The sequence below is a fragment of the Lithobates pipiens genome, unplaced genomic scaffold (assembly GCF_037356315.1).
Source record: "Lithobates pipiens isolate NorthernLeopardFrog02 unplaced genomic scaffold, aLitPip1_a1.2 Scaffold_22, whole genome shotgun sequence".
In the NCBI taxonomy this organism is placed as follows: Eukaryota; Metazoa; Chordata; class Amphibia; order Anura; family Ranidae; genus Lithobates; species Lithobates pipiens.
The window spans coordinates 208672121-208697411 of record NW_027507784.1 but is presented as its reverse complement, the minus strand read 5'-3'; the positions used below and the strand labels follow the sequence as shown (position 1 = coordinate 208697411).

The 25291-nt window shown below is 46.1% G+C and overlaps 1 protein-coding gene across 4 annotated transcripts in view; it reads right to left on the bottom strand.

Annotated features, from left to right (window-relative positions):
* The window catches only part of PMM2 (phosphomannomutase 2), a 119102-nt gene that overhangs the window by 21468 nt on the left and 72343 nt on the right, over positions 1-25291 (bottom strand). For all 4 annotated transcript variants that reach the window (XM_077448838.1, XM_077448836.1, XM_077448837.1 and 1 more), the window contains one exon: positions 14234-14333. In XM_077448838.1, the coding sequence (XP_077304964.1) occupies positions 14234-14333 (100 nt within the window). The remainder of the gene's footprint in view (positions 1-14233; positions 14334-25291) is intronic.

Genomic DNA, 25291 nt, shown 5'->3' with positions numbered 1-25291 from the left:
CCACCGTCAGGGCGTCCATTGGCACTGCGCAGTCTGCGGGTGACCCGATTGCAATTGCCTGGATTTCTGGGGAAGAAACACCAATTTTTTAAGCCATGCTGACCCTACTCTGTCTGCCACCCGAAGGGAACTTAGGACAGTGACAGTCCCACCCTCCTTGCTTCGGCTGGCTGAGGGGCTCTTTCCCGCTGGACTCACCACCCTGAGGAGTTCTGCGCTATCCCACAAGCAGTGCCTGTAGTCCCTATGGGCTCCCAGGTGCAGAGGAAACAAAAGCTGTGTTGGTGGCAGCTGCTGCAATTAGCACCAAAACGCTCTGAAATGTGCTCAGGCTTCAATAAGCCTGGGGGGACAAGGTAGAGAACAGAGGTAGGCGAGGGACCCCCAAAAATCGACCTCCCAGGGAATGCCCAGCTGCTCAGCCCCACCGAGAGAGGGGGAGCTATACTTACCAGTCCTGAAGAGCTGGGAGACATTCCATCACAGACCCACTCACTGATCAGTACAGATCAGTAAAGAGTGGCTGCTGGCCCGGCATACTGTGACGCAGACATCAGTAACCCGGTCATATGTATGCCCCGAAGCATAAAAGCTCACCGACCACCTCTGAAGCTGAGGTTTCGTCGTGGCCTGCCGAGAGCGTAGCTGCCTGTACACCAGTGGTAAGGAACCTCGGCTCTCCAGTTGCTATAAAACTACAAGTCCTATGAGACATTGCAAGACCCTAACAATCACAGGCATGACTCCCAGAGGCAGAGGCATGAAGGGATTTGTAGTTTCAAAACAGCTGGAGAGCCGAGGTTCCCCACCCCTGCTGTACACGCTCGATGGCCTGACTGGGGAGACTACAAGGATAAGGGTATCCAGCCTGTCACCCAGCCGGCTGTTGATAGTAGGTCACAGGATCATTCATCTTGTGCAAAAATCATGCTTCTGCATAAAAAAAGCACAGACCTATGGGTCCGCAGGGTTCCTAGGTCCTTCTCCTTCACTAGGCAAAATAAAACTGAGGTCTGTCTGGCAGACTGGAGGGTTGTTGCCCAAGGGACCACCCCCTGGGCAGAACTAAGAGTTCTGAGTGTTTTGTTACAACTAATGCCTAGTATCTCCTAGTAATAGGGCAAACAACCCAATGGCTAAGAGAGGAGCTGTGTCGGTCGGTGAATATAAGAGAAATAGGATTTTTGTACTCACCGCAAAATCCTTTTCTCTGAAGTTCATCGACTGACTCAGCTCCAGTAATCTTGACCATAGGGTTATTACGCCACCTTCAGGAGAGGACTAGGCAGAACATGCAATACATGTGAAAAACCACAGTACTTTACAATTCCGCCCAGGGGGCGGTCCCTCTGGTAATAACCCCTCAGCCTGCTTCCTGCAGCTCAGTACGTCAACAAGCAGTATAACGTAAACCAATAGGAGGGGAGGGTGCTGTGTCAATGAACTTCAGAGAAAAGGATTTTACGGCGAGTACAAAATTCCTATTTTCTCTTTCGTTCATTGACGGACAAAGCTTCAGTAATCTTGACCATAGGGACGTCCAAGCAGTGGCAACAGCAATATAACTGAGGTTCTCCCTAACAGAAGAGTCACCATCTGAACCAACTGCATCAAAACTTGTGGTCAACGTATGCATCAGAGTGCATTAACAATCAAAAAAGGTAACTTTCTCTTAACAGAAGAAAGAGTGTAAGATTGCAACATTACATGGCTGCCTGCAAAACCAAAGCAAGCATCAGAAGATGCGCTTAGATCCACTTTGTAAAGGTGTGAATGGACGACCAAGTCGCCGTCTTACACACTTGAGCAACTGACGCTTGATGTCGGGAAGCCCAAGAGGTCCCAAGTGCCCTGGTGGAATGGGCCGTAAAAGGAAAGGGGGCACCTGCCCCTTCAAGGCGGAAGCCTGGTCTACAAAACTGTCTGATCCACCTGGAAATTGTGGCCGAAAAAAACCGCCATCCCTTTTTCCGGACCAGCCAAAATTGAGCAGGGAGTCTGACTTCCGGAAAGGAGTCATGGCAGACATATACCCTTAGAGCCCAGACCACGTCCAGGGAATGGAGGGCCACCTCCTTAGGATGTGTCGGTTTAGGACACAGATATGGTAACACAATGTCTTCATTGATGTGAAAGGCCAAAACCACCTTCGGTAGAAAAGAAGGTTGCGGCCGCCACCACCTTAACCCTGTGGATAACAAGATAGGGTGACTTGCAAGACAAGGCTGCCAGTTCCGAAACCCTCCTATGCGATGTAATGGCCACTAGGTAGACCACATTCTGAGAAAGTCAACAAGGGAATTTCTCTGATGGCAGTTTCTGAAGCACCGATAGCACCAGGTTCAGATCCCACGGGGGCAAGGGTGGACGCAACGGAGGGACTACATCCTGGACCCCTTGTACAAAAGGTGCTATCTAGAGAGAGTGAGACACCAAGGGTCATTGGAAAAAGACAGCCAAGGCCGATATCTGTCACTTTATGGTGCTTAAAGCCAGTTTCTGGTCTACTCCTCGCTGTAGAAACAGCAGGATCCTGAAAACGGAATAGGTGCACGGACACCACCCCATCTCCTCACACATGGAGATATAAGCCTTCCAAGTACGATGTCTATCGTGAGGTACATCTTCCTAGAAGATGATTTTCGTGCCCTCACCATAGTTGAAATCACAGAGTCAATAGGCCTCGGTTCCTTAGCACCTGGCTGTCAACAGCCATGCCGTTAAAACCAGTGATGGTAAAGCAGGATGGAGAATCGGACCTTGAGACAGAAGGTCTTCTCGCATCAGTAGCGGCCAGGGAGCATCTGAAACCAGGCGTACTAGGTCTGCGTACCAGGGACGCCAAGGCCGAGGCCAATCTGGGGCAATCAGTATCACTGGAATCCCCTCGGCCTCCATTCTGCGAAGCAGACGTGGTAACAGTTTTAGCTGAGGAAAGGCGTAGATCAGTTGGTACTGATCCCATGGAGCCACCAACGCATCTGACGTGTCCGCCCAAGGATCTCTTATCCTGGATACGAACCTGGGCACCTTCTGATTGAGTCGGGAGGCCAGGTGATCCACGTCTGGTGCGCCCCACCGCAGGCACAGAAGCCTGAACACCTTCGGAGGCAACGACCATTCTCCTGGGTCCAGCATCTGGCGACTTAGATAGTCCACTTGCCAGTTTTCTACTCCCGGAATGAAAATGGCCAACAGGGCTGGTATATATCGCTCTGCTCACCGAAGGATGTGAGTGACGTTCCGTGCTGTAGCCGAGCTTCTTGTTACTCCTTGATGGTTGACATATGCCACCATCATGGCGTTGTCTGACTGGATCCTGATCGGACGCCCTCTTAGTCTCATCGACCATGTGGAGATGCACAGCCTGATCGCTCTGAGCTTGAGCACATTGATCGCCAACTTGTATTCCTCCCCCGACCAGAGGCCCTGGGTCGACTGTACTCCCAAGTACTTCCCCCCGGCCAGTCAGGCTGGCGTCCGTTGTGATCAATGTCCAATGTAGAGGTAGGAACGACTTCCTGGACTGAAGTGCAGGGGGTCTCAGCCACCAGAGCATAGAGTCCCTGAATGACTGGCTCATCCAAATCTGCCGATCCAGGATAATGGAGATTTGACCCATTTTGTCAATATCTCCTTCTGCAAGACTCTGGTGTGAAACTGGGCGTATGGTACGGCCTCGAAGGAGGCCACCATGAGACTCAGGACCCGCATGCAGAAGCGCAGCGCTGACCACCTGCGGTTCATCAACCACTTCACTGCGGCTCCGAGAGTCTGCAATGTGTCTGAAGAGAGAAACACTCACTTCCACAGAGACCAGCAGTAAGCCTAGGTACTCCAGGCGCTGAGTCGGTATAAGCACCGACTTTTTGAGATTCATCAGCCACCCAAATTCCTGCAGGGTTTGCATGGTGATCGCCACATCCTCCTTTAATTCTGAGGCAGAAGCTGCTCTCAGGAGGAGATGATCTAGGTAACCCATGATTATGTCTAAATTGGAGCAAATACCTTGACTAGGGGTGCTGAAGCCAAGCCATAATGGCAGAAGCACAAACTGGTAGTGGGCTTCCCCTACTGCAAACCACAGAAACTTGATGCCTGAGGCATATGGGTATGTGCAGGTACGCGTCCTGGATGTCCAAGGACACCAGGGAATCCCCCTGATGGAGTACAGCGACAACTGAGCGAACCAATTCCATTCTGAACCTCTGCACTTAAACAAAGCAATTGAGGGCTTTCAGGTCCAGGATTGGACGTACCCCTTCCTTTTTGGGGACTACAAACAGATTGGAGTAGAACCCCTGAAACCTTTCCGATTCCAGAACAGGCACTATCACCCCGCAGCTTAGCAGGTGCCTTAATCAAATCAGTTCGCAGACCCATTGGTCGGACAGCCGAGAGGCCCACCGGGCTGCAAACTCCCAAAGGCGACCCCCCACCCGAGTGACGGGTGGGGGCAAACCTTCATGAGGAAGCATATTTGCTCGCTGGCTTTTTAGGCTTGCGAGTCCAGGGATGCTTCTGTCCCTCAGTAGTTGCCCTGTCGGACTGGGAGCAGTTAGCCGAAGTACGGGACGGATTGAAAAAATCTCTTGAGTGGAAAATGAGGGCCCTTGCCTGAGGCGTGGCTCCTTACTCTTCCTGGCCTGTGGAAGCAAGGTGCTCTTACCACCTGTGACATTCTTAATAATGTCATCCAACGAGGCTCTAAATAGTTGCTCACCAAGGAAGGGTAGATCTGTCAAGGCTTTTTTTGGATGCCTGGTCCGCAGACCAGCATTTTAGCCAAATCAGGCGCCGCGGCACCACTGCTGTCATTGAAGCCCTGGAGAGCAAGGGAAGCGTATCCAGGGCTTCAAATATCCAAACGTACTTAAAACCGTCTGCTAGTTCCACGTAGACAGGAGTACCCTGCTGCTCCTCCAATTCGCGGTGCAAAAGTTTTGCCCATTCAGTAAGGGTCTGCGACACTAGTGCTGTGGCCAGTACTTGTCGTATTGCTGACCCCACAACCGTAAACAAGGAACGGCCCACTGCCTCGGCCTTCCTGTTGGTAGGGTCCTTAAATTCAGGAGTCCGCTCTACCAGGATCTTGGTTACTTTGTTTAACCTGAATACTGGGGGGTCCATGACCGGATGAGCTGACCATTTTTTAAGAAGGCTCTCCTCAAAGGGGTAGCGCACCGCCATTCTTTTAGGGACCGAGAAGGTCCATTACATGGTTCCCTATTCCTTGTATATGAACTTATCGAAATAAGTCAGATACGGAAACACCTTAGGTGTACGGCTGGCTTACAGGGCCCAAAAGGGACCCAAGAGGATCCTGCTGTATCCTGAATTTTCAGGGTATCACGCACAGCTGTGATAAGTGCTCCAACTAGCGCTTTGTCTTGCACGGACCCAGACAAGCAACCATCCTCACTGTCCAATCGGTTCTGGTCAGCGTCATCTGATCTATCAGAGCTGGGGCTGCCAGTCACTGCGGGGCCAGAGTCCGAGCTCTCCCTGGAGGACGGGGGGGGGGGGGGGCAGGAGCCGCTTTTTAACACCTTTGCACCCATACACCTCCTCTCCACCCAGGCAACAAACGTTTCAAGGACCATGAGGCAGGACTTTGTTTGACAGTGGAGTTCGCCTCTGTGTGATCCTGCTCTCCTTCCTTTCATCTCCCTTTCCCACAGTTTCCTGGCCGATCACTGGGAGAATCGGTCCCATTCAACCATGTCTGCCAGCTTTACCTTTCCTTACAAGGAAAACATCCAAGACTGGCTTCATTTTGCAAAAACACATCTGAAGTCTCCCAAAAGCATTTAGAAAATGTGTTATGGTCTGATGAAACCAAGGTCTCCCAACTGTGCGCAGGAGATGCCCTTGCAATCTGACAGATTTGGAGTGTTTTTTCGAAAAGAAGAGTGGGCAAATATTGCCAAGTCAAGGTGTGCCATGCTGATATTGCACACCCAAAAAGACAGAGTGCTGTAAGGATCTGGGTGTTCTGGTAGATCATAGAATAATAGGAGAGGGATAGACAGAATAGTTATAGGTAATAACACCAGAGTTTGTTTTGGGGGGCGAGGGTGGAGAAGAAATGTTTTTCTTCTGGAGCAAATTTAATACTTCATAGGATTTTTTTTGCCTTTCTCTGGCTCAGCTGTGGGTATAGGGTTCTAGTAACACTTTCTGAGGAGAAAAGGACTTCAACTTTTTAATAATCTAATAGTAAAGAACCTTTTCCTCAATCTAAGGTTAAAACTCCTCTCTTCTAACCTCAACTCGTGGCCATGTTTTCGCTTTAGGGACCTTAAACAGCTTATTACAGTTACTGAAATTACCGTTGATATACTTGTACATTTTAATTATATCCACTGTTAAGAGCCTCTTTTCCAGAGGGAATAACCGGAATCTTCACATGTAATAGAGCTTCATAGCGGAGTTCCTCCACCCCATTATTTTGTTGCCCTTCGCTGAACTCTTTCTAAAATCAACATCATCTTTCCTGAGGATTGGTGACCTAAACCGAACTGCATATTCAAGATGATTTGGAAAAGGGGAGAATTACTGATCAAGCTCTTGAATTTATGCCCTTTTTTTTTTCATTAAACAGGTAATGTTTATTGAACATTATTGCAGAGATTACAATCACAGTGGCATACACCGAACATTCAAAAGGTGTTGCATCATAACCATAACAATAGATAAAAAACATTTCTCCAATACAGTAGCCATTATATATCACTGCCAAGGAAAGTCCTAACATTGACATATTATTTACTGTAATATTACATCAAATTCCCTCATCACACGTGGCAGCCTCCTGCAGCCATTTATCCCATATTCTATGATATTTTGCTGGGCAACCTCTATTTTTATATAAGAATTTTTTGTATGGGAGCGTAAAATTAACTTCCCGTTTCCAGTCCTCAACCCAGGGTGGAAGGGGCCTCATTCACTGTCTAGCTATCACTTTTCGAACAGAAAACAAAGTTTCCTGCAGGAAAGTGCCAGTAATTTTATCTAATACGTCAGGAAATATCCCTAGTAGACATGGTTTGGGGTCGAGAGCCAAGGGCGAGCCCATAACATCATGTAGAAATGACACTACTTGTTTCCAAAGTTCCTGTAGTTTGGGGCAAGACCATATAAGATGGAAGAACGTCCCAGTCTCTAGAGTACACATCGGGCACAGCACAGATTGATTCGTATTATATTTGGCGGTCCTGAGGGGGGTGAGGTATGCTCTATGCACTATATAAATCTGAGAAAGCCTGTCTTGGAGCCTAGGGGACACCAACTTGCACGTCTCCAGAGCCTCCTCCCACTCCTCATCCGTCAGTTCACCCACATCGCCCTCCCAGCGGGACTTCAGAGCATACGCTAGTCTCGCCGAGACGGGGGCCATAAGCATACCATAAAAGCATGAGATAAGCTTTTTGGGATCAGTATCCTTCACTATGGCGACAATAGGATTGGGAGCAGGCCGAGGCAATGCCTGTGGAAACTGTGCTCCAAGTGCATGTTGAACCTGTAGGTATTGATATAGCATAGTGTTTGGAATACCAAATTCCTCCTGCAGCGCCTGAAACGGTTTAATAGTACCATGGTGAATCAGGTGATGCAGGTAGTATATTCCCCTCGATACCCATAACTGAACACCCTGGATCTTTTGAAGTTCCGGCATTTGTTTGTTATGCCAAAGTGGGGTATAGTCATTTGGTGATGCAACATTCAGTTTAGTGGATGCCAGATCCCAAATCCTTCTGTAATGAAAAAGCATGGAGTGTTTACCTGGCTCCCCAACAGAGCTCCCCGCCCCCGTCGAGATAGCAGCTATCGGGTCATCTGCAATTTGTGCCCAAGTAGGGCAGAGAAGGGTAAGAAAACGTTGTTTATCAGTCTTGTCCACATGAAAAAGCTGAGACAGTTGTGAGGCAACATAATAATGGTTTAGATCTGGAAGAGCCATGCCCCCCATATCAGTTGGGCTTTTCAAAGCCTGCCAAGCAAGCTTGTGTCTATTATTCCCCCATACAAAAGGGCCTAAGGAGACTTTCAAGGGATTTAAAATATTTCAGTGGCAAATATACCGGGGTATGCCACAACACATACAGTAGTTTAGGTAATAGGACCATTTTAATCAGATTAACGCGCCCCCAAACCCCAAGGGGGAGGCGAGACCAGGCCTGAATCTTGGTACGCACCAGGGAGAATAATGGTTCTACATTCAGCGCAATATAGTCTGCTGGATTCCTAGAGACATATACCCCTAGATATTTAATAGTGCCAACCCGCTGGAGAGGCAGACTGGCCTGAGATTCTGACTGTGGAAAAATGTCAATAGGTAAAATTTGGGACTTTTCCCAGTTTATACGGAGACCCGAAAAGCTACCAAACCACTCTATCATGTGTAGGGCCTTTGCGAGGGAAGGGCCCGAGTCCGCCAGGTATAGCAACGTGTCATCAGCGTATTGACTGATTTTTTCGGTTAGTCGACCCATCGTCAGTCCCCTAATCGTGGGGTCCGCACGAATCGATACCGCTAAAGGTTCAGCAGCCAAGGCATATAGTAGCGGGGACAGTGGGCACCCCTGTCTGGTACCCCTACTAAGGCCAAACGCCCGGGAAGACCACCCATTCGCCACCACCTTAGCCGTTGGGCGATGATACAGCAGCCTCACCCACCGGATAAAGTTCGGGCCAAAGCCGTATCCCGCTAGACACTTCCACAAGTACTCCCATTCCACTGAGTCAAATGCCTTAGCCGTGTCAAGTGTCACTACCACACGCTCACCCACCGCCTCATGTGTTGCCTGTAGATTCATAAATAGCCTGCGTAGATTGAACGACGTATTCCGCCCCGGCATAAAGCCCGCCTGGTCAGCCTGAATCAGGCTAAGGATCACTCTGTTCAACCTAGTAGCGAGTATTTTAGCTAAAATCTTAATATCTACCTGCAATAGGGAGATTGGGTGGTATGATTCCGGGAAACCCGGATCTTTTCCAGGTTTGGGAATCAAAACTATCGTTGCCTCTCTCATGGACGGAGGCAATGTCAGTGTATCAAAAAGATTCCCGTAGAGGGCGAAAAGCCTAGGCGCCAGCACATCTTGGTATCGGGAATAAAATTCAATGGGAAGACCATCTGACCCCGGTGACTTGGATTTTGCAAATTCCGCAATAGCACCCACTATTTCATCAGTGGTCAGGGGAGCCTCCAGAGCCTGCACCTGTTCCTCCGTAACTTGGGGGAGGGAAACCTGCGCCAAAAAGCTGTCCATCGGAGTGGTGTCGTCTGAGACTGTAGTGGTGTATAAGTCCGCAAAAAAGTCTCGAAATCTAGCTGTCACCTCGGAAGGGTCCGTGATCATTGTATCACCCTGACCCCGCAAAGAAATAACAACCGGGGGCCTGTCTTCCCTGTGCACCAAATATGCTAGCAACTTACCAGCTCTCTCCCCAGATTCAAAATATTTTTGTTTGGTAAAAAAAAGTTTCTGTCGGGCCTTGTCTTGGTGCAGCTAGGAAACCACTCTCGACTGTAGTCTAAGTGCGTCAGCGTTTGCCGTAGACGGGTCATCTATGTAGGTGCGTTCCCTGGAGCTCAAATCTGCCTCAGCCTCAATAATGACAGTAGCCGAGTCAGCTTTGAGCCTATTAATGTGGGCAGTCAGCACCGATTGAGCGTGTAATTTAAATGTATCCCACACTACTGGAACTGAGGCTGTTTGGTCATTATCCTCAAAATTTTTTATCCACTCCGCCTCAATAGTGTCATCTTCGGGTAATAATGTCAGCCAGAACGGATTTAGCCGCCACGTCTGTGGAGGCCTACCCAGGGGTACGTCAAGCACTACAGAGTAGGGGCTGTGGTCCGAAAGTAGTCTGGGGCAGAACAATACTTCTGAGTCTGGGAGTGAGTTGCTTAGATATTAGTATAAAATCAATATGGGAGAGAGAACCATGTGTGGGTGAGAAGCATGAATACTCCTTCATTTGAGGGAATTTGTGTCTCCAAGTGTCCACAAGATGAACGGTGGTTATAAGCCTGGACAACCTAGTGGTCCCAGCTTGCCCCATCATCAACTCGGGGGGCTTGAGCCTATCCAGGGAAGGGTTAAGCGTAGTGTTGAAATCCCCCAGCCAGATAACAGGAACCGCCGGATGTCTGGACATAAAAAAGACAGTCCCTCTACAACTAGCGTCATGGTAAATGGAGGGGGGGATATAAAAGGCCATAATAAGGTAGGGTTCCCCATACAGTTTAGCATGTAGAAAAACAAACCTGCCCTGTGGGTCAGTAAGAAGTTCACAAAGTTCAAACTGGACAGACTTAGCTACTAGTACCGAAACCCCCCTTGAATGAGACGTGTAGGTGGAATGAAATGCCCACCCAATCCAAGGGCGTTTAAGGGCCATCTGCAGTCCACCCTCCACATGCGTCTCAACTAGCACCATCACTTCCGCCCTTTGCTTTTTGAGGAACGTGAAGGCTGCCGCGCGCTTAATTCTATCGCGCAGGCCCCTCACGTTCCAGGTAAGAAACCGTATAGATGCCATAAAGATTCATATAAAGTAATAAGTGCAGTCGGCCTACCCCCTAACAGTCCTCCTATAAACGCACCCCAATACAGTTGTGCTTGATCAAGCCCGAACAGGGGCTGCATAGGCAGTAGTGGTAAAAAACATTCAGTAAAAGCAGCACTTCGTTCAGATACATACTTCGATATATTTATAGTAATCTTCTGCATAGAAACCCTAACCAAACCACCCCCCTCCCCCCACCCTACCCTGCACCAACCCCAACTTGTGCGGGCATATTCCCTGAAAAACCAAACATGTCTGGCTGGGAAAACCAGTTTCATTAAATCAATAAAAAGGTTTAGAACAATAAGTCTGAAAGAGGGTCGCGGCCACCGGTACCAGAGGGCAAGGCAAAGCAGAGCCCCCTGTATAACAGCACACAGTGGTGACCCGGGTAAATAGGCAAAAGTGTCAGTTGCTGTCCAGTCCCGGTGATCAGCTCCCTCATAACAAGAAGAAGTCCCAGCAGACAATGGAGCAGTGTTCCGCTGCACCGTGCAATTAGACCGTAGGCCCAACATGTCTCCCCTTGCTCCGGGAGAAAAAAGAAGAAAGAGAAAAAAAAAGGGAAAACCAAAATTGTTGAAACAAAACGCACAGGTATGTATTGCAGAAAAGGTCCCCCAACAGGGACACTAAGAAAAAAGGGAAAAAGTTGATCCATTAACGTTGACACCATCAGCTGGCGTAAATGTCCCAGAATCGGAAAGTTCAGCAGATCTCAAAGTAGAAACGGGCATAAAGGTAACATACGCCTCAGATGCAAGCACCCTGGCGATAATAGAGCAGCAAATAGAGATCAGGCAACCTGCCTCCGTTCCAGGACACCAGGGGAGAAACAACAAAAGGTGTTAGCTCACACGTCCCAAAGGGTCTCAGGCAGCTCCATTTTGAGGCACTCTGCGTTCCAGCAATGCTATGACCTCTCTGGGTTGTTCAAAGAAGAGCGCCCGGTCTCCTGCCTCCACCCTGAGGCGTGCTGGGAATAGCATAGAGTATTTCACTTGCTGTGCACGTAGTAATCTTTTGGCCTCCATGAAACTCTGTCGGCGTTTCTGGACGTCCGCGGAGAAATCAGGGAAGATTGCAACTTTAGTATTGCCCACAGGGATATTACCCTTTTCCCGAGCCATGCGGAGTGCAGCATCTCTGTCCTTATAATTCAGGAGTTTTGCAATAAAGGTGCGTGGAGGTGCACCCCGCGGTGGAGGCCTGGCAGGCATACGGTGCGCGCGTTCAACCGCCAGCATGGGGGAAAAAGACTCTCGGCCATAGGTACTTATCAGCAATTGTTCCAGAAAAGTTGTAGGGTCCTTACCTTCAGCCCCCTCCGGAAGACCAATCAATCGGATGTTGCACCTGCGTATGCGATTTTCCATTTCGTCCTGTTTAGCAATCAGGAGATCTATTTGCTTCTGCATGTGGTCGGCATCATTTTGCAGTGGTGGGAGAGCGTCTTCCACATTACTGATACGGGTCTCAGTGTCCCTTACCCGGTCACGCAGTTTCTGAAAGTCCTGCCTCAATAAAGATATGTCCGTTTGCACTTCCTCAATTTGGGATGTAAGGGACGTGCGGCACAATGTAATGGCTTCAAGAAGCCTGTCCGTGTCTCCCGCCACACGCGGCCCTCCCGGCTCCACCGCGCCGCCATTTTCCTCCCCCTCCTCACTCACATGTCGGCGGTATTGTGACAACCGCGCTGCCGCCGATTGTCGGGATTTCGAGGGAGACGTATGTACCGGAGTGGAGGGACGCCTGCCAGACGTGTTTAGGCGAGTATCGGCGCTGTGGTGTCACAGGATCAGCGTGGGAGACAGGATTCCTCGGCGGAGCTCCGGAGACACGCGTCCTACTCCATGCAAGGTCAGGCCACGCCGAATTTATGCCCTTTTTAATGCAAGAGAGTATTTTGCTAGGTTTGTTAGCGGTCTGATCTACAAGCACCCCCAGATCCTTTTCCATCACCGATTCTCCCAGTTGCATGTGTTTGGCACCCTAATGTAATTACTTTACATTTCTCATTATTGAACCCATCTGCCAGGTAACTGCCCAACCCCCTATTTTATATATATATATATATATATATATATATATATATATATATATATATATATATATATATATATATATATATATATATATATATATAAAATAAAAATGTTTCCCTGCATTTTTGGTTTCAGTTACAAACAATATCTCAATTCATTTGATAAATTAAACCTTTATGGCGGTACAGTGTCACTTGCAAAATCTAAATAAGCTATGTCCACTTAACTCCACCATCCAATTTCTCGCTTACTCATTCATAGCAAAAGTAGAAGGTTGGGCTGACAAGAATAGTCTTTCATAAATCTATGCTGGTTGTCACTTATACCTTTATTGCAGACACATCTCTGTATAAAGTCCCTTATTCCCTCAAATGCCTTACACACTATTGATGTTTGGATAATGGGATGTCAGCCTATTTTTAGATTGGCTGAACTAGGTGGACTTGCATCTTGTTTTAAACCAAGTATGTAATTATAAATAAATGCAGAATCAAGGAGAAGTGGGATGACTATGGAAAGCCCACATTAAATGGCATGCCTAGTTTCCATAATTACCCATTATAGAAGTTATGGCAGGAGCTCTTGCTGCTCACACACACACACACACACACACACACACACACACACACACACACACACACACACACACACGGTACAAGTAAGACAGGGCTTAATGGGAAGGTGGCAACAACTGGCACACTTGTCAAGGACACCAGGATCAGGTAAAACTTCTTAAATGAACAGTAATTTATTTGAATCTGTGTATGAGATCTCACTTTCTGCAGCATTAGGCAGAGAAAAGAAAAGTTCAGTACTAAGACCCCTTTCACACAGGCATTTTACCGCTAAAAACAGCGCCTCTCATGCCTCCCAAGTGTAAAAGCCCAAATGCTTTCACACTGTGGTGTTGCGCTTGCAGGACAGGAAAAAAATGCTGCCCCAGTGCAAAAGTAGCCTTAGGAGCAAGAGTCAAGGATCTTATATCAAGAACTATATGCACTGGTTGCACATAATGTGGTCAAGAGCCACTCATCAGTGCCGAACACCGTAGTGATAAGATGGATGGCACAATTTATTTCAAGTCAGGAAAAATGTTGATATTATATTAAGATCATTGACATTATAGATTACCCTACTACAGAGCCCCCTTATCAAGGCAGAGTGCTACAAAAGTTGATCTGAATAAACATTTTTTTCTGAAGCAAGAATTGTTTACTGGTTCAGATACCAGGTCAATTAGTTAATCTAGGGTGTCCAAAATTTACAAGAAGCTAGCAGGATCAATCTCCCACCAGTATGCCCCTTATACAGAGACACAATTTTATCTTTTAGACCTTAGGGGTAAAAATGTAATCCTTAATGCGGTCACATAATTGTTGAATGAATACATGTACATACTGTAGATTGTAATGCATTTGTTTTTAAGCTTAATTTATCCAATACAGTTTAAGAATTACTAAATATATGCAGATGGTTTTAGGGTTGTCAACACTTTAACGTGACAACTACTGCATTGAAACTTTTTCCAGCAAAATTTAAATAAAAAATGGTGGCATAATATGTGAAAAAGTGACAACAGTAGAACAAGATACTATTCCACCTACCTTGTCCAGTTCAAAGAATTCAATACGTTCTTCCTGGGTACAATTTCTTCCAATGGGAGAGACATTTAACATCCCATTTCTAAACTCTATAAAAGTGCCCCTGAAATCACAGAGATATAGAAAAAGTGTCTAGCAAAATAAAAATTTATATATTTTTTCCAGATTATGTAAAAATGTTTTTTTATATACACATACATATATACACACACACACACGTCAGATTTAACATTTTCACAGTTGTAGTCTTTCATAAAGATATTAAAAGTACTACTTCATAAGTGATATGGAATTTACTTTGAAGGGAAGCCATAATTTTGTCCATTCAACATTCACGTCAGCAATAACCAATCCTTCAGGGCAAAATTGCAGTTGTCTTTAACCGTTTCAATACTGGGCACTTTCAACCCCTTCCTGCCCAGTCCAGTTTTCAACGCTGTCACACTTTGAATGACAATTGCATGGTCATGCAACGCTGTACCCAAATGAAATTATATTTTTTTTTGAGACAGATGGAGCTTTCTTTTGGTGGTATTTAATCACCACTGGGCTTTTAATTTTTTGCCATTTTTTCTCCTTCACTGATGTTCACTGATGAGACAGCACTGATGAGGAGGCACCAATATGCAGCACTGACTGGCATCCCTGCTGAGGCTGCACTGATAATCAGGGCACATAATTGGTGCCCTGATTATCTGTGCAGGTCTCCCCTTTGAGGAAATGCCCCTGATCGGCTCTCTTCACCTCACATGGCGTCAGTGTGAGGAGAGGAAAGCCGATAACCAGCATTTTCTTTGTTTACATTACATTGGACACAGCTGATTACATGGGTAAAGAGCCACGTCATTGGCTCTTTACCGAGATTGGGGATGTGCCGTGCCCGAGACACAGCTTGCACGCCCACGAGAGTGGGATGATGTCATCCCAGAACAAGAGAGCACCCCGCCTGCCGTCCTTTGTCTATAGGGAGGGCGGAAGGTGGTTAGGATTAAAAGTGTTTAAGATGTACAAAAAAGTGGAAAACATAACTAATCTCTACCTAGACCTCATCATACTAAAAATATATAGAAAACCACAATACATTCCCCTTCGTATTTAGTAACAGTATTAATAATATTGGCAAAAAGCATAGCTGTTAAAGGCCAAGTCCATCTCTAAAACAAACATTTTTGCAGGAAAACAAAAATGTGCATTTTTTTTCAGATCGCAGATGTTATGCTCCTGTAGACACTACAGCTTTTAGCCCCTACCTCTGTATGGGCTATTTGAAAGCTGTAGGAAATGTCCATAAACTACGAGAGTGCTCACTAGCACTCACTGCAAGCAGCCTGCTGTAGTAGCAAACTGTAGACATGTCAGTCATTCATAGAACTCAGTTAATGAATGACATGGCTGTGTGGGCAGATCCACCTTGGGGAGAAAGTCCCTAACCCGCTGTCACCAGGAAGGGGGAGGGAGTTGGTTGGAGGGGCGGGCAGGTGGTGTTCTTTAACAAAACAAAAGGTGCTTTATTGTTGTCAAGTAGGGTGAAAGACAGCATACCAGTTGATATAGTACAGAACACTTCATGCTAAATAGACATGTACATACATAATATAAGAGATGTAGGGTGACCACTATATGCAGTAACTAGTCAATGACTATAAATACATAATGCAGAGAATCAGGATACCAGCAAGCATTGTTCAGTCTCATACACCACAGTGACCATAATGAGCTAATCACCATTTAACACCAAAGCAGTGGTCCAGGGGGCCCACACCTTCTCGTATTTCCACTGACAACCCTGATTAATGTAAGTGATCCTATACATAGGCAGGAAAGCATCAATATGTGCCTCCCAAGAGGAGAGAGACGGAGCAGAATGCATGATCCATTTCAGGAGAATCTCTTTGCATTAAAAAAAAAAAAAAAGGGAGGTAAGAAATTAACTATTTGGAATGATGAGAGCATTGTGCTTCCTTGTGAACCCCCAGCAGGGCCAGCTTGGGCAGTATTGGGAAGGACAATTGTAATCTTGAATTTATTACACTGAACACCCCCAACCAATAGGTCGATACGATAGGGCTGTTCCAAAACATACGGAAGAATGTACCTAGATGCGTTTTACACTTAGGGCATAGGGGGTCTCTGTCCGGAAATAGTCGATGGAGTTTTTGGGGCATATAGTAGATCCTATGTAAAAATGTCACCTGGATGAGCTTGTCATTGGAGGAAACAACCAACCAATTTGGGGCCGTATTCAAGACCGTCCTCCCAACCCTCCCTGTCCGGGGAGGCTATATCCCTAAGCTATGTGTCCCATAGTCCTTCTAACTTGGGGAATCGGGGCCCAGGAGTGCTCCGTACAAAGTGGAGAGTGGTTTAGTAAGGGCTCCCGGAGCCAGAAGTTCTTCAATGGGGTCAGCCTGAAGGAGAGGCAAGCGAGAAAACTGGGCCCTAGCAGCATGCCATAACTGCAGGTATCAAAACCTCATCCATTGGGGTAGATTGTATTTGGTCAGCAAGTCTGAAAATGGTATCAACACACCTTGGGGCATAACCTGGCTTAAAGTTGTGATGCCATACTTGGCCCACACATGGGGGTCTGGAATGGTGAAAATTCGCAAGGCGGCCAAGAACGAGGGACCCTGGTCATTCAGCTACAGTGGCGAGTCATCTGCGTATAGGGACAGCTCTTCCAGCTTACCCATCCACAGGCCCAGGACATCCAGGGCACACCTGATCAGAATTGCCAAGGGCTCCAGAGCCAAGGCGAACAGACTGGAGGAGAGAGATCAGCCCTGCACCAAGGAAAAGGGCAATTGTTCATACGGACTCGCGCTCTGGGTGCGCAATATAGTAACTGGATTCTGTGAATGAACTTGGGGCTGAACCCAAAACGACGCAAGACCTCCCACAAATAGGACCATTTCGGCGGAATCGAATGCCTTCTCGCCATCCAATGAGGCAATTACTCTGGTACCTGGGTTGTTGTGTGTAATGGAGATGTTTAGAAAGAGTCATCTAATATTGATGTCAGTCCCCTTGCCCGGCATAAATCCACTTTGGTCTACGTCAACCAAGTCTTCAATCACCTGGGACCGCCGATTGGCCAGGACCTTCGCAAAGATCTTGGCATCTACATTTAGCACGGATATAGGTCTGTAAGATGCAGTCCTCTGGATCCTTACCAGCACAATTATAGCCTCATTCATTGAGTCAGGCAAGGCCTCCAGGGACTCGAGGTCTGAGAGTAGCGATGTCATATTAGGAGCCGAAAGCTCCATAAAGTTGGTGAAGGCCTCCAGGGGCCCTTAAGCCTCCCCATAGCCAGTTGCACCTCCTCCAGGGTGGCATCCGCCTCCAGCCTCTCCCTGTCCTCCATGGATAATACAGGGAAGGATAAAAGGGTCTAGGAAAGAGGAGAGACCAGAGTCCGAGAAATCTACCCGGGAGGTGTACAGCTCACTAAAAAAGTTCCATGAAGCGGTTATTACTACTGGTGGATGTTGCAAGCACCTGGTCATGCCCATCCCTAATAGAGCCAATGGGAGTGGAAGGGATATTGCCCTAAAGCCCCGTACACACCGTAAGATTTTATGTTGATTTTTTTCCTTCAGATTTACCAAAACCATATAATATGAGGTCAAACCTTAGGAGTTTCAATGTGTACGCAAATCAGGCAGGCCCTTGCACTACATGGTTTTGGTAAATCTGAAGATGAAAAATCAGCAGAAAATCTGATAGTGTGCATGGCGCTTTAGCCAATCCCTACAGGAGCTTCCCATTTCTCCCCCCCCCCCCCCCCCCCAAATTCAAAGAACCTCTGGGCTGAGTATAGGAAAGCCTCGTCAGTTTGAGCAACCCTGGCAGTGGACAGATTCCCCAGCACCTGTTGCCATGTTCGGTAGTGACCATCAACCGGGGGTGGAGTCCGCCTCCAGTGTAGTCGCCCTGTCCACCAACGATCAGGCCATCTCCCTCTTAATGCGTGACATTTTAGAAATATATCCCCCCCCCCCCAGCCCAGGCTTTAAAAAAAAAAAGAAAAAAAAAAGAAGGAGTCCCAGAGTACCGTAGGGGAGGCAGAGTCAGTATTGTCAGTCCAAAAATTACATATAGTGGCAGTGAAAGGTTCCTGCAGGTGCTCGTCATTCACCCAAAATCTGCACAATCTCCATATATGGGACTCAGGGGGGTTAGTTAGAGCTAGGGAAAGGCATATGGATGCATTTCCCTGGGTAAACATTGCAAGGCAGAGCTAGAGGCAAAAATCGGATCAATTCTGGACAAGGTCTTCTAGGTGGAGGAATGGCAGGTATACTCTTATTGTCGGGTGCATGTGTTTCCAGACATCCGTGAGGGCAAAAGTGTCAGCCCATTGTCAGAGGTCAAGAGAATCACGAACCGACGTGCTCAGCCTGTCCATGTCCGCATAAGGGACCATATTGAAATCTCCTAGAAGAAAAACTAGATTTGCATCAAGCTGAACCACAATTTGCATAATCTCATGCAGGACCCGGGCCAAGGCCTGCGGCTGAATATATATATTCAGACCAACACAATATTTCTATCGTAGATATTAGCATATATCTCCCCTCCCTGTCAGTCTTAACTTCTATAAACCGGATTGGCAGGGTTTTTCAAACTAGGATGCTGACCCTGCAAGCACAGGTACAATAGGTGGTCTGGTAGCTCAGGCTCACCCATGCTTTTTTTAAGGCAGATGGTTTTTTGATCCCTGGAGATGCGTCTCCTGGAGGATACCGATTTGTGGGTTATGCTTTTGGAGGAAACGGAACACCAAGGAGCGTTTAACCGTCAAGTTGAGGCTCCTCACATTCCATGATATTATCATGAAATGTGACATCTGGAGTAAGAAAAGGGAATTTGATCAGGGGGAAAACGCTCGTAGGGGCAGCAACCCTGCCCTGATAGTAAGTGGTCTAGAATTGCATACAGTTCTATGCCAAAATTATCTTATTACATACAAGATAAAGCTCCTGTAAGAACACAAGTTAACAACCCAAACAGTAACCCTAGCCCCACCCCGCATCCCCCATCTCAACCAAGGAATGTTTAAATCCCCAAACATACACCCAATGCTAGGGGAGAACCAGTGGGTGTAGTTGCGTACTGGAGTTGGTCTGTCCGTGTATTAAAATGTGGAGGGCTTCACCTGTAATACAAAAATGCAAACCAGAAGGAATTAAAGGTGGATGCAAGAAGCACCCATTCAAAAGGGAAGGGGTCAGCAATGTTATAACTAGCAAGATAAACCCCATACATGCACGGTAGGGAAAGTGTGCGGAAAGAATGTACTAGCAGCAGCAGTCAGCAGTTCAGATTATCAATATCAAGCCGTGCATTTCCTGAGATAGGCCACTAGAGTCCACCAGTGGCTTGGTAATAGAGCCAAGAGAGTCACTTTCAAATTGAGTCTGCACACATGTAGGCAATGGGGTAATCATGTATAAAGTACAGTGAATAATACGTTGGTCAACTTCCTAACAAAAGCTGTCAGCAGTGCTGGCACATATAACGGGGGGGGTACAAAACTTAACCGTCGAAGTTCAAATGTAATGGAACTTGCAGAAAGAGTTCACCTGGTCATACCAGGGGCACTCAACTTAAATATGTATATGCAGTCGATACCAGGCACAAACAGGTCCAATACAGTAACTTACTTTAACTAAAATTTTGACCCCCCCAGCGACCCCCTGGTAACAAAATATCAGAACATGGAGTGTCAGTCAGCCAAGGAGGGAGCACTGCAAACAAACAGCAGAGGTAATGCTCAAACAAGACATGACGCCACCCTTCAGTGATGTGGCAGTAGAGATTCCATGCAGATGCATCTCTGGAGGAGGTAAAAAACCTTGTTGTTTTGCCATCTTGGACCTGTAGACGTGCTGGGAAAAGCACACTGTATCGAATACCCTTGACACGCACAGCTGCTTTAACCTGATCAAATGAGCACACAGTAATTCAGGAAAATTAGGAGCTCGTTCTGGAATGCCAGTTCTCCTTGCACTCTGGCCACCCTAAGCGCCTCATCCCTGTCCCTAAAGTTCAGGAATTTAAGTAATAAATGTGCAAGGTAGTGCACCCTGTGAACCAGGCTTAGGAGGGATACGGTGAACCCTTTCCATAGAGGGGCGAGAATTGGGCGGGTGGGAGGGTGTTCAGTAACTTTTCCACAAAATCAGTTGGATGCAGACACTTCACCAGGCCACGATGCAGAGATTGTTCCTCCTATTGCGGTTCTCATCCTCCTCTGCTTTGTTTACCAGAGCCCTGATTTTGGTGTGTAAGGTGCGGAGGTCAATATTAAGGCTCTCCACTATGTCTTCCACATGGCCCAGGCGCTGTTTAGCAGAAGATAGCAGAGATCTTATCCTGTCCATATCCAGCCTAATTTGCCCCACATCCAGCTGCACAGCATTGACCTTAGTGGTCAGGGATATTATGGAGGGTTGGCAGTTAGCTATGGCACAGCCAGGACATCTGCAAGACCCGGGTTGGGGTGGAGGGAGCTGCTCCATTTGCTCGGTCTGGGACACCATGTTAATGGTGTAGCGCACGCGCGTGTCTCCACGCGGTTGCTGCAGACTGGGGAGAGTTCAGGGGGGGGGAAAATTAAGCTTCTTACCCCTTCCTTTCGACGCCCGAGATGAGCAGTGGCGCATGCGTGTGTGTCTACAGCTGCAATATAGTGGCTGTTTGTGCCCGATGGATGATAGTGGAGCTCTCTCACAGACATCCACTCAGTGTGCCATCTTGGCCACGTCCCCCAGGCAGCTGTTCTTTAGCAACATGTTACACCCTAAATACAGGTGTAACATGTTACTAAATATAAGCTTATCCTTTATTATAGGTTATAGCTCCATCTTAAAAGGAAAAAAAGGTAATAATGGTCAGGGATAAGCTGAGGGAGAAAGAGGCAAAATAAGCCTTGCTGAAGAGATGGGTTTTCAGGGATCATCTAAAGGCAAGGAGATTAGGTGATAGTCTTACAGATTGGGGCAAGATGTTCTAAAGGATGGGAGAGGCTCTGGAAAAGTCCTGGAGATGAGCATAGGAGAAGGTGACAAGGGAGCTAAAGAGCAGGAGGTTTTGAGAGGAGGGAAGAAAAAGGTTTGCTTGGAACTTTCAAACAAGGTTGTTGATGTTAGTTACTCAGGGCAGAGTTGTGAATGCCTTTGTAGGTAGTATTTTTAATGTAGAAGAAAGGTGCACCAGGGAGTTGCTTTGAGCTGGCTGCACACCTCGTATAAAGTTCTAGAAAAACATTAAGTGGATTCCCCATGAGGTTTTTAAGCAAGAATAAAGAGACTATTGTTGATAAAATTATAGTAATTTTATTGATCCAAAAAAATGCTGATCAAGAGCCATTATTGAAATGTGAACAATTAGTTTAAAATTCAAGCTCTGATGTACATTGTGCGAACAAATAATTCTATGAAAAATACATGCATCACTTCATACAATAAATTACCAGAATGCTATGACAGTATTCAAATAATATTCCAAAAGATTTTACACCATCTGATAAGAGGCACCCCCCTACCCCAATGCATTTCGACCTTATTGGAAATGATGGTCTTCCTCGGGGGGGAAAGGAGAAAAATGGTATGGCTTGATCACATTTCTGCGAAATATCAAGAGGGAAAGGTTTGAACATTTTATAATCATTTAGTATTTTTACTTTATGTAATATTTACCTTTTCCATCAAATCACTTCGCACGAACCAGAGACTTAAAAACGTTTAGGTTTTCTCCCTACGGGTGGTCCTGGGCCCCACCGCTGAGATGCTGGATCCTGGTCTCCCCACCACAGTGGGAAGGGAGGGAAAGAACGCCCCCCCAAAGAGGGGTCAAAGTCACGGGCTTGCAAGAGGTGAGAGTATCGTGGAATTACCCCCCGCCCGGGGATATAGCCTTATAGGTGATCGCACCTGAAACCAATAATTATTTATCAGATTATTTAAGTATATTAAATACTATTCATATTATAGTGGAGAGAAGGAGAGGGGATTCCTAGATATATTAACCTTAATCCCTCAATATGCCGTAATTCTTACTTTAGTAGTAGATTTTTAGACTTGTTAATATGTATAATGCTTGTTGTAAAACTTTTTGCTTTACACATCCCATGTTGCCACTAATCCGGTATTTTATGCTACTCTAAATTACTACAATGGATGCCAAGTGAACAAATAATTGGCGACAAGTGTTTAATTAGATGGATATCAAAACAGCTTCATCTAGTGAACTGAAGGTGAATAGAATACTCAAGTGATTAAACTTGTAATAAAAAGGAAAAAGTGTGTGAAAGTGAAAATGTGTAGTAAATGAATAGTAGTGATCATATTAACGACAATTGATAATGGGTGTACTTCTTAGTCAGATTGTTATTACCAGTATATATTATTAATACAAAAGGTAAGTTCTATACGTATTTACCCTAAGAAAGAAAAGGGGAAATATAAAGCTGTGTGAAGTTGGCACCCCATGTTTGTAAAACCTGAATAAAAATATACCATTCGTTTGTGCTGCGTTTGTGCTGATTTGTGCCGCAAAAATTAGCGTTTGTGCCGGTTCGGTTTCTGAGATATTAAACATTCAATTTAATGCAAGCCCCGCCCACTTTGCACCCCACGTTGCTGAATTTGAAAAACGAACGCGCCATTCGTTTGTGCCGCGTTTGTGCTGGTTTGTGCTGCAAAAATAAACGTTTGTGCCACTTTGGTTGCAGAGATATTGTGCGTTATATGTTGTGAAACCCCGCCCACTTTGCACCCCACGTTACTGAATTTGAAAAACAAACGCGCCATTCGTTTGTGCCACGTTTGTGCTGGTTTGTGCTGCAAAAATAAACGTTTGTGCCGCTTTGGTTGCGGAGATATTGTGTGTTATATGTTGTGAAACCCCGCCCACTTTACACCCCACGTTACCGAATTTGAAAAACAAAAGCGCCATTCGTTTGTGCCGCGTTTGTGCTGGTTTGTGCTGCAAAAATAAACGTTTGTGCCGCTTTGGTTGTGGAGATATTGTGTGTTATATGTTGTGAAACCCCGCCCACTTTACATCCCACATTACCGAATTTGAAAAAAAAACGCGCCATTCGTTTGTGCTGGTTTGTGCTGCAAAAATAAACGTTTGTGCCGCTTTGGTTGCGGAGATATTGTGTGTTATATGTTGTGAAACCACACTGACTTTACACCCCACGTTACCGAATTTGAAAAACAAACGCGCCATTCGTTTGTGCCGCATTTGTGCTGGTTTGTGCTGCAAAAATAAACGTTTGTGCCGCTTTGGTTGCGGAGATATTGTGTGTTATATGTTGTGAAACCCCGCCCACTTTACATCCCACGTTACCGAATTTGAAAAAAAAATGCGCCATTCGTTTGTGCCGCGTTTGTGCTGCAAAAATAAACGTTTGTGCCGCTTTGGTTGCGGAGATATTGTGTGTTATATGTTGTGAAACCACACTGACTTTACACCTTGTTACTACATCTTACATACAGAACTTACAGAACCTATACTCAGCTTGGGTTTCCTTAATGTAAAGCTCCTCCCACTGTGCTGAGCACTGCACTTCATACTGTACCCTGGAAAAGGCAGCATTGGAGCTCAAACAACTTTTTGCTTGATGGTTTCATTCTAGCTCAGGGAATCCAGGGTAAATTAATTTTTAACATCTTTAATTTTAATTATTATTAATAATTATGCAATGTATTCAATTGCAGTGAAAATAATACATTTGGAATAGGTGATCGTGTGTTTGCTGTGTGTATACAAACAATTTTTTTTGCAATACTAGCACATCAACCTAATATAGTGGTCAGGTGGCAACACTAGTTGTGTTAATAACTGATGTCCCTATGTACTGTATACATCCTTTGTTCAGGGGTAGCCAGAATGTAAAATCATTGTAGTAACTTACAGAAATGCTTTAAACTAGGGATGAGCCGAACACCCCCCAGTTCGGTTCGCATCAGAACTTTCGAACGGACCACAAATTCGTACGAACGTTAGAACCCCATTGAAGTCTATGGGACTCAAACGTTTGAAATAAAAAGTGCTAATTTTAATGGCTAATATGCAAGATGCTGTCCTAAAAAGGGTTTGGGGACCTGGCTCCTGCCCCAGGGGACATGGGTCAATGCCTAAAATGTTTTTAAAAATGGCCGTTTTGGCGGGAGCACTGATTTTAATGACGATTAAAGTGAAAAAAAAGTGAAATATTCCTTTAAATATCGTGCCTGGGGGGTGTCTATAGTATGCCTGTGAAGTGCCACGTGTTTCCCGTGTTTAGAACAGTCCCTGCACAAAATGACATTAAACGGAAATAACACCATTTAAAACTGCTTGCGGTTTTAATGTTATATCTGGTTCCTGCAATATGGATGAAAATCATTGAGAAAAATGGCATGAGTAGCCCCCCCCCCCCGCCCATTACCAGCCCCTTTGGATCTTGTACGGATATTAAGGGGAACCCTGTACCCATATTACAAAAAGGAAAGACGTGGGGACACCAGGCCCTATATACTCAGAACAGCAGTATACAGGCGGTGCAAACAAGACAGGGACTGTGTAGGTTTGTTGTGTTAAGTAGAATCTGTTTGTAATTTTCAACTGGTACATTTTTAAAGTGTAGCTCCAGTCAAAAAATCTATTTTTAAGCTTTTTGGAAAACATAGGGAAGGGTTATCACCCCTGTATAATTTGTTTTGTCGTCCATCTTTTTTCATCTCACTTGCTGTTGTCTCCTTCCGTTTGCAAGTAGCCTGCCCTATATGCTCTGCAGAAATGGCGAAACAAGGTGTTGGTGTTGTCACAACATTGTAAGCCCTCAAAAGTGACTCTTGGTGGGTGCTGGAGCGCCCTGCTGTGAACGATAATATCAAGAATTGTAATTACATGCCATTGTTGAACAGTGGTAGAAAAATTGACCTTTGGTGGTTGTGGTGCTGGTGCCACAACACTATAAGTCCTCACGGTTACTCTGGGTGGGCACAGGAACGTGCCCTCCTGTGAACTATTATATCAAGAATTGTAATTACATGCCCCTGT